At 40.0% G+C, this 10757-nt stretch overlaps 1 protein-coding gene across 2 annotated transcripts in view; it reads left to right on the forward strand.

Moving 5' to 3' along the window:
- The window catches only part of lama5 (laminin, alpha 5), a 311767-nt gene that overhangs the window by 113171 nt on the left and 187839 nt on the right, over window positions 1–10757 (forward strand). For both annotated transcript variants that reach the window (XM_037977106.1, XM_037977105.1), the window contains 3 exons: window positions 8110–8162; window positions 8393–8492; window positions 8581–8633. In XM_037977106.1, the coding sequence (XP_037833034.1) occupies window positions 8110–8162; window positions 8393–8492; window positions 8581–8633 (206 nt within the window). The remainder of the gene's footprint in view (window positions 1–8109; window positions 8163–8392; window positions 8493–8580; window positions 8634–10757) is intronic.

The following is a 10757-nucleotide window of genomic DNA, read 5'->3' on the forward strand; positions in this document are numbered from 1 at the left end:
GAGCTGTGGGTATTTATGGTGACAGGAACAGGTGAGACAGATGAAGCTGATTGCGTGGGCATGGCAACATGGGTGTGGCTTGAACTGTGGGACTGTGGAAAGTTACGTGACTGTGGCAAGAGGCGTGGCAGGAACAGATGGAGCTGTGACACTATGTTTAAGCTAGAATCATCTCAGAACCAATCAGGAGTCTCTGTGCAAGGGTTCACCAAACTCCTCCCACATCCAAGTCTTTGCCTCAGCAACAGTCATGGCTGCAGCCTGCCTAGCCTGCCAGTACCCCTCAGCTGCCTCTGGAACCCTACCAGCTAATAGGACACCTTTTTCAGCTTGAACCCCTCCCTCATCCAACATGTCCACCACTAGGTTTGAGGATGGCTGCCACAAGAGGCACCAACAATCTTGGGAAGCACAGGGAAGCTGCCTCTACAATAGAAGTGTGGAACATGGCTCACTCAGACTTAATGTGCCTGCCTCCACTGGGATGCAGTTGAAGCTCTGCTGAATGGAGGCATTGAAGATCTTTTTGACAGGTTCTTCTGACAGGTATTCTTGGCAAACTCTCACTACATGTTTGAGTTTATCGGGTCTTTCCAGCATCTTTCCCTGCTATCTGGTCCAACTCACCACCAGGTGGCGATCTGTTGACACCTTTGCTGCTCTCTTCACCTGAGTGTCCAAAATATAGGGTTGCAGATCAAATGATATGTCTACAAAGCCCATCCTCGATCTGTGGCCTAGGGTGTCCTGGCACCATGTGCACTTACGGACACCATTATGTTCAAACATGGTGTACGTTATAGACAAACTGTAACTAGCACAAAAGTCCAAAAGCAGAACAGCCCCTCTGGGTAGCTAGGCTCTCCCTTAGAGATAAGGTGAGATGTTCAGTTATCCGGGAGAAACCTGGAGTTGAGTCACTGATCTTTCACATTGAGACGAGCCAGTTGAATTGCTTTGGGCATCTGGTTAGGATGCCCCCTGGATGCCTCGCTAAGGAGACATTAAGAGCATGTCCAACTGGGAGGAGAACCCAGTGAAGACCCAGGACACATCTCTCGGCTAGCCTAAGAATTCCTTGGAATCCTCCCAAAAGAGCTGGAAGAAGTGGCTGGGGAAAGAGATGTCTGCTCAAGCTGCTGCCCTTTTTACCCAATTCTGCAATAAGCGGTAGATAATGAATGATTTGATTGATGGATGGATGTTAAAGCTGAACTAAAATGTGTTTTGAAGCCAACAACAGTGATAATATAGCCATACAATACGTTTTTTGTAGAAATTTTAAATTTAAAAATAATAGTAGTTGAAGAAACTACTAATGTTTTTTTCTGCTTTTTCCGTTACCATCCTGGAAATGTGACATCTGCTGAGCCGCTGATTCATGAGTACTGGAACAATATAGTTCAGTTTGATGGAATTAATACCACTGGAATTTCATTTTTTTGGCTTCCCAAAAGATAAAAATCCTCCTCAGATTTCAATCCATAAGCTCCGATGTGGAACTCGGAGAACTCTGTTTCGGATCACTTCAAAGGGAAGCACCGCTCCAACCCTTGTTAAGGCGGTGAGCTGGCTTCATGCAAAAAAACAAGACTTTTTGCCAGCAGCAGTCCTAACTATTCTTAATTTTAAAAGAAAGGCAAATGGAGAGAAGGTCATTGCCACAAAGAAGGAGACGAGAAACAGGAAGTTTTACTTCAAACATGACAAGACCGTGCGCTGTCATTAAAAGGTATGAGCTGCTTACAGGCCTGACAGCCTGAAATCAGTTCGTGATTGAGAGCAGTTTGTTATTGATTTAAAAAAAATTAAACAATCCATGTATGATTAAACAAAAGTCAGATTGAAACTGCTATTAATTAGTTTACTCCTCTGTGAGAGTTTATAAATGCTACTCTAAAGTGAGCTCACGTTGTATACAAGTTAGCATCTGGTTAGCTTCAAGTTAGCAACATTAGCTCACTCCTGCCACCTTTATGTTGATTCGCAGTGTCATATACTGATGAAATGACAACAATGTGGGGGTAATTAGTTCTCTCCATTCCACATTTCCAACTCGTCAATATGCTTGTTGTTTTGCCATGACAGTCCTGGTGATCAACAGAATCCGAATCTGAAGAGTTTTCATCTGATTCCAGAGATCCAGCCAACGGTTCAGGTTCATACTGGTGTGGTTGTATATCTATTACTCCAGCAAAGTCTTCCAGCATTTCTTCGTGTTCAAAAAAGGCTTCTTACATTTCCACTAGTAAACAATCAGACAGTAGTGGCGTTCTTGGCCAGCCAGGGCACAGCTCACATCATGGAACCCAGGATGGAACTTCGCCCTACAAATCACTCACTTTGGAAATTATTGACTCAGACACTAAAAACAGTTTATTTAACTTTTGGGTCAGATAAATGGGTCCCTGGGATGTTGTGTGGTTGTGTTTGACTCAGCATTCAATAATAAGTCAGATAAAAAGTCTGAGAATTTAGACAAAAACTGAGAATAAGTGCCTGGTGGACAATACATAACAACAAATAAAAGTTTTTCAGATTTCCTTTTGGATGAGAAAGACAGAGTCGAAGACTCAAAACAATTATAACAAATAACTGGTTTCACATTGATCAATAATCCTAACAGAAAAATATCTGTTACTTGTCCACCTTGGCCTGTTATTCTAGGAACGTAAAAATTTTAAAAATTAGCAAGAGTGAATACATTTATACTAACAAAATCCTCCTGTTGTAGTCGGGTTTCTGTTAGACAAAATAAATCAATATGAAGATCAGTTATCAAATTGTTAACTAACAGAAACTTAGATGAGAGAGATCTTATGTTTAATAAGTAACAATATTTATTTTTATAAAATTTTTATGATTTATTTTTTTCAAGCCGATTATTGGAGCCAAACATGCGTATTTTGATTTTTGGTCGCTAGATGGGGCTGTCGGCTACAGTATATGAACCAACAGGTGACGGATGGATGTAAGACCAAAGAGAGCTGTAGCAACAACCCAGTACCCTGTGGGGGATCAACATAAAGCCAGTGGATTTCAAATACAATCAAAAAACTATTCTAAACATAATGAGAATATAACTCAATCATTAAACGGTTTACAATTAGCTGGAGAACTGAACAGACAAACTGAAATCACAGCAGCCTTGGTAAAGCAGCAACAGAGTATGACTCTACCACCATGGGATATTCCTGTTTTTGATGGTAATCCTCTGCAGTACAGAGCCTTTATTAAGGCCTTCGAACAAGGAGTTGAAATCAAAACAACCAATGCAGACTCTCTGTATTATCTGGAACAATTTACTAAAGGCCAACCTTGTGAGTTGGTGCGCAGTTGTCAGCATATGGATCCAGATTGTGGCTATACTGTAGCAAAGACTTTATTGCAAGAACATTTAGGAAACCCTTACAAGGCTGTGACTGCATATATTAACAAGGCCTTGTCTTGGCCAACAATAAGAACTGAGGACATTAGGGCATTACAGAGTTATTCTTTATTTTTGCGTGGCTGCTGTAATGTAATGGAAGAGCTGGAGTACATGCAGGAGCTGGACATGCCCGTAAACATGAGAGCAATCATTTCTAAACTGCCATATAAGTTATGAGAGTGTTGGAGAAGTAAAGCTTATGATATAATGAAGACATCTGGATATTGGGCAGGATTTAGTGATATGGTGGCATTCATCAAGTGACATGTCAAGATTTTGTCAGATCCTTTTTTTGGAGAAATACAAGATTACGGCTCCAATACATCATCCATCAGTTGTCAACGGCAACAATCTGGGATTAGGACCAATGGAAATGTTGTGGCCAGCACTGTAACATCTGTGAGTGCTTTAGGAGAGCATGATCAGCAACATGTTGCAACTAGAGGTAGTGATGGTTGTTGTGCTTGTTGTTCAGAAGCTCACCCACTGGAAGAATGCAAACAATTTAAAAGAAAACTTCACAAGGACAAAGTCTTTCTGTTGATAAGAAAAGAATTATGTTTTGGCTGTCTGCAGTGGGGCCATATCAGCAGGAATTGTTAAGCACAATTAAATTGTGAAATTTGTAATGAAAATCATCCAACTGTGCTACATATAAGAAGAGAGACGATTTCTGCTGAGTCTGAAACAAGAATATGGGAGCTTCCATCAATTGTGAATGCAACGTGTGGCCATACAGGGGTCGGTATGGTTCATGTAATGCTATCTGTTCTCCCTGTAAAGGTTAAAGCTATGAAAGGACAATGTGCCATCCACACGTATGCCTTCTTGGATCCAGGCAGCACTGGAACATTTTGCTCTGAAAGGCTGATGCATCAACTGAACCTTACTGGAAAGCGAACACAAGTTCTTCGAACAATGGGTCAGGCTAAAATAAGTCCAGCATTTTCTCTGTGTAATCTTGAGGTGGCTGGTTTGGAGAGCAATACATTTTATCCTCTGCCAGAAGTTATCACACAGAGACAAATGTCTGTGACCAAAGATGATATGATAACATCTGAAGATTTAATAAAGTGGCCATATTTGTCAAGAGTTCATATGCCATCCATAAATGCTGAGGTTGATCTGTTAATTGGTACCAATGCTCCAAGGTTACTGGAACCTTTGGAAGTCATCAACAGTCAAGACAATGGTCCATATGCTGTTAGAACTGTACTTGGCTGGGTGGTCAATGGGCCCTTGGATAGCAATGATGCTCAAGAAGTCTTATCTGTAACAGTGAACAGAATCTCAGTAAACAAGCTGGAGGAATTGCTCAAGAGCCAATACAACCATGATTTTTGTGAAGGATCAGCTGATAAACAAGAAATGTCCAGAGAAGATCAAAAGTTCCTCAATATTATGGAAACATCTGTAGCAATACAGGATGGAAAGTATTGCTTGGACCTGCCATTTAAAAGAATTGATGTCTGTGTACCAAACAATTTTGCAGTAGCTAAACAAAGAATACAAAGTCTCAGGAAAAGATTCAAGTTTAATCAGAACTTTCACCAGGAGTATGTGGAGTATATGAATAACATCATTTCATGCAGATATGCAGAATGTGTACCTGAGCATCTTCTGCATTGTGACAATGGAAGAATATGGTACATTCCCCATCATAGGGTATACCATCCAAGTAAGGGAGCTTTACGTGTGGTGTTTGGCTGTGTTGCAGCATTTAGAGGAGTGTCTTTGAATAGTGAGTTGCTGCCAGGCCCCAACCTCACTAACACTGCTGGGGGTCCTTATGAAGTTCAGAGAAGAGTCAATAGCCATAATGGAAGACATTAAAGCTATGTTTCATCAAGTGCAGGTGCTAGAAGGAGATTGAGATTTCCTCCGCTTTCTCTGGTGGCCAAATGGGGACTTCACATAGGAACCAGTACCTTATAGAATGGTGGTCCATCTATTTGGAGCTGCTTCATCACCCAGCTGTGCAGCCTATGCTTTAAGAAGAACTGCCCAAGACAATCAGAATGAATTTCCACCAGAGGTCATAGAAACTGTGAGACAGAACTTTTATGTGGATGATTGTCTCAAAAATGCAGCTACAGAAGAGGAAGCTATCCATTTAATAAAGGATCTTGTTGCTCTATGTAAAAAAGGAGGCTTCACATTGGAAAAATGGATAAGCAACAGTCGTGTTGTTCTGCAGACCATCTCAGAAGAACAGAGAGCTAAAGATTTGAAAATGCTGGATCTGGATATTGTTAAGCTTCCAATGGAAAGAGCTTTGGGTCTGCAGTGGTGTGTAGAGACCGATGCCTTCCAGTTTAAGATGAATTTGAAACAGCAAGCCCTGACTAGGCGTGGAATGTTTTCTGTAAATAGTTCTGTGTATAACCCTTTGGGTTTCTTGGCGCCAGTGACGTTGCAAGCAAAACTGATGCAGCAGGAACTGTGTAAAAGAGGCTGTAGCTGGGATGATGCATTACCACAAGACATTTTATATAAATGGAAAAGATGGCTGGAGGAACTTGCGCTACTGTCTGTCAGGATTTTACAGAATAGTCAAAAGTGAGCAGCTCAGCAACAGACAGACTCAGGAGTCAACAATAAAGGTTGCAAGGGACAGGAGTCAGGATCTGGAAGGGAAGGGAAGGTTGGAGGTAAGTACTGGTTTGGTTGTATGAAAGTAGCGGTGATAATAGAGTTAGATTTGAATGTTGTTGTCTTACAGGTGGAGGAGCAATTCCAACATGGAGTGTGGTGGAGTGAGTAATCATGGGTGGAGGTTTCCAGGTTTATGTGTCTCGTGGACTGAAAGTTTCAGACTTCCTGAAAACTAGGGCATGGCTGGATGGACCAGAGTTTTTGTGGAAAAATGAAGTAATGCGGCCTAAAGGGGTGATAGATGTAAAATTGGATGTCAGTGACAAAGAAATTAAGGAGGCTGCAGTTAACATCATTGGCCTTGACACTCCTGCACCTACTGACCAGCTTTTTGCACATTTTTTGGATTGGAGGAGAAATGGTGGATTTTAATGGTGAATTAAAAAAAAAAAAAAAAAAAAACTGGACTTTTATTCTGTTGCTGAAGATGTTTTGGTTCTCATCTGGGAAGCTTTATAATCCATTCAAAAGCAGAAAATGTGAAGTGCAAGCTGAGAAGCAGCAGCAAGATGTGTAAAACTACAACTCTGCTTCCTGGACTAGACCCTGGGTAGTCAATAATTTGGATGACTAGTAAATTTGACCAAATTCCTAGAAAGAAGAGCGGCTCCATCCAAGTGGGATGGATGCCATCTCTTCGAATCAGACCAGGTTTTTCACAAAATGCACTCCAATTATCTCCGTAGCCCATGTTGTCTTCAGGACACCACCTAGACAGCCAGAGGTTGAACGACGACATGTGGTTAAACATATTATCACTGGTCAGGTTGGGGAGGGAACCAGAGAAAGCTACATTAAAGTTAATCAGTAGGAAATGTAAATTCAATAAATATTTCTGAGCATGTCATTAAAATCTGTCCAGTGGTTCACAAGATAATTTACTTACAAATAAAGTTTTAAGTAAAGATCTAGCCCAAAGTGTAGCAAGTTTAAGCTTATATTTGTAAAATTGTCCAAATTACATGAATTTTTGTGTTTAATAAGGATGATTAATAAGGATGTGATAGCCATCTTGAATTGAGGTGACTCTAAAAATTAATGAGTTAAAGAAGTTCATCCAGTTATTACTTTGTGAGTGTTTCATTAAAACACATCCAGTGGTTCATGAGATAATGAGTGGTTCATGAGATGTTGCTAACAGACAGATAAAGTTGACTGGCATAAATTTAAAAACTGATCTTGTGTGATTAGTTAGTGCTTAGAGTATGTGTTAAGGATGAGTTACTTCCACACCAAATTTAACTCAATATCTGTAAGAGCCATTTTTGTGTATGCTAAGGGTGCTTAGCTTTTTCTGTCATCTTGAATAGCATAGACTCCAAATGTATATCCAATGGACATTTCTAGAAATTTAAAATGAAGCCTAGGCGTAAATTCAGACTGGAAGACCTGCTTCAGCCTCACCTGCATCTAATCGCTGCATCGAGCACCTCCACTCCAGCCCATCAGCATCAGATCGCGCCTCCATCTCAGCCCATCAGCATCCGACCTCGCCTCCAGCGTATCCAATTAGCGAGCAAGCCTTCGTTTAAAAGGACCTCCATCATGGCCCCATCCGTTCGCCGGACGAACTTCAGCCCACCTCCACACCTTCTCCACCTCCAGTTTCCCAGCTCCCTCAAGCTTCCTTCCCCTCTTCGACCTCCACCACCAGTGTCCGGCCCGGGAAAGACGCCTCTAATGCTCAACCTGAGCTTCTTCTCGAAGCGCATTGCTATTGTCGACACTCGCGTCTTCTGCCGAGGTCCGAGCGCCAAATATCTTGTCTTTCATGTCAAATAAAACCATTTAATTGCAGCTTCTCTTTGTCATGAGTCTCTCCAGGTTGAATTATAATTTGTGTATTGGATCAATAAATATTTTGCTAACAACCAGACAAATGACCACACATAAGATCTAGACAAAAACATTACTTCACCATTGCCTTCAATGGCGAGCGATAATCATGGATTTTTACTTGTTTATTGCTTCCTGACCTGGAAGAGTAACACACATATGTTTGTGTAATTGTTTCTTATTGACAGCTGGTACATGTCATCCTTCTGGCTCTTTTCAACATGCAGTACTGCCACCAGTGGTGAGTCCTGACTTTTATATTAATGCACAAATGTTCTGAAAGGAAATGTTATGAATTTTTAAACAGAAAAGATACTGATGATTTTAAAATAGAGAAAAGGTTAGGAACAAGGTAATACTTGACTAATTTACTTTTATTTTAGTTGTAATTTTAAATGTCTAAAAGGCAGATATAAATGCAGGCAGACTTTTTCAGAAGAAATGGAATGATTGTTTAGTTCCTGATTGCAGGGTCAGTGTGAGTGCCGTCGCCATGTTGAGGGCCTGGCTTGTGACAAATGTAAACCGCTGTACTGGAACCTCTCCTCTGATTCTCCGGATGGATGCTCCAGTAAGATGTGCTTCAGTCACTTCACACATCACTCAGAATGCAGTAAAAAAACCTGATAATTAAACATGGTGTGTGGTGATTTTTACAGACTGTGAATGTAACATCGCAGGGACTCTGAGTACTCTTGCTGAGTGTGAACAGGTGAGTTTATTACTTTTGCTTCATTTGAAATGTGTTGTTCTTTCACTCAGATCATTTACCTTTATTTATTTATCTGACCTATTTTAGACCAGAAAAAATACAAAACTGAATAAACTTGCGTTGCTGATACGTGGCACACACCTTTGTGTGCTCTGTCTGCAGAGTGTTTTGGCTTTATACACATCCATCCTTGTAGATGGAGTCGAACTGAACCTTTTCTCTCTCTCTCTCTGTGGTGGTAAAAAGTCTCTGATACTGCACAAACAAGACTTTGAAGCAAACTTTTTTTTTTTAGTAAAATACAAAAAGTCATGTTAACTGTTTTCCCAAGAACACAGCACTAATAAAACATTCATTATCTATCTGTTCTGCTTAACCTTGTTGTGTTATGAGCCAGAATCTGGTTGTGGTATTGATTTTCCACTTCAGGGTCCCCTAAAGTTTTTAATTTCACTGTAGCTTGCAGAGATGTGCTGCGGTACTTTGATGCCACTAATCTGAATCCATCAAAATAACAAATCAAGCCAAAGCCCAAGTTCATGGTTTGTCCATAGTAAACTAAAGCAGACAGCTTCAAAAACACAATTCTTTTGTTTTTTGACAGCTGGTCGTCTACCAATAGAAAAACAAACTCATTCATAAGTGGCATTGATAGATTTCTGTTTTACAACACTTTTCACCATGTATGTATATAAATGTATATATATGTATGCATATATGTGTGTGTGTGTGTCTTTTATAACCTTTAATATCCACTTCTATCTCCTTGCTTGCTATAACAGTTTTTTTTATCATTTGACTACTACAGTCAATGGTTTCTTTTGTTTTTTATTCATCTTTCACTAATCTGATGACGGTAAGTGCCAGGGTGGGGGTATTCATATAATGTTAGCTGTTGGCTTAAGAAAAAAAAGAAAAACATTTGTAACAATAACTGAATGTAAAATAAAAAAGACTGTAATTTTAAGATACATAAGCTGGAACTCTAATCTAATTTTTTGTGACCTTTCTAAAACAGGTAAATGTGTAGCTGTTGATGTTTGTTTAATGCTATTGTTTCTGTGTTGTTGCCATGGTCTCTATTTATTGTAAGTAACATGAATTGGTGTTGTTGTGACAGTGGGATGTTGAATTGTTAATGTAAGGCTAATAATGCTAGACATGTAAAGAGTACAGGTGTGCACTTACTTTGTTATAGCATAATCCTCCTGCTGTGTGTTTCTGTTTGTGTTGGAGATGTTAGAAGTCAATAGAAATTAGTGCAGTATCTACCATCTTTTTACAGCTAAACATACCAAAAATCATGTCAAATATGTTTGAGTATGAAATTTGATAATAAGTCAGTCCTTGGTAGGGTTGGGCATTGTTTGGATTTGAAGGATTCCGATTCCGGTTCGGATTCATCATTTTGATTCCGGTTCCTATTGATTCTTGATTCAGATTCTTTTAAGAGGCAATATATGCTGTAACCTTTCTGTGGCACGCTTCAATTTGTTACACTAACAGCTTTCCCTTGGATGCTATGGTGAACAGAGTAGCACATTGCATTGTCTGATCAACTGCCTGGCTAACGTTAGCAATTTCAGTTCGTATGTGTATGAAAAAATACATGGACTAATAATAGCTGGGTATTTGCATTTGAGTATAACTTGTAGGCTGCATTGATGTTGGTATAAGAAGTATTTTATTGTTTTACTTACCTGGTTCTGACTGCAGTGCAGTGTTAGGCTGAGGATCAGAGTGGGAGGAAGAAGCAGTGGAGAAAGCCCGGCGCAGCGCGACATTGACAGGGCACTCTGTTACTTCTACATTATGAACCCGAAGGTGTTTAATCATGTTGGTCATGCACCCTCCTTTGCACAATACAATACAATACAAAGTGTTGCACTGAGCCAGAGGCGGCTCCAGATATTTTTTTCTGCAGGTGCTAAGGGGGTGCTAAGCATTTTATTGAGGGTGCTAATGAAGGGTTATTTGTTCTTACAGTTCTCAACACACACAGACGCAAGCACAAACATATATAATCATATATATATGGTATATAAATGAAGAACAGAATGACATATACATATGTATCTGTGATAGGCCGATATCTCTGCCTAAACCTCTATCACAGAAATAAAG

This window comes from Kryptolebias marmoratus, linkage group LG8, assembly GCF_001649575.2.
Source record: "Kryptolebias marmoratus isolate JLee-2015 linkage group LG8, ASM164957v2, whole genome shotgun sequence".
NCBI lineage: Eukaryota > Metazoa > Chordata > Actinopteri > Cyprinodontiformes > Rivulidae > Kryptolebias > Kryptolebias marmoratus.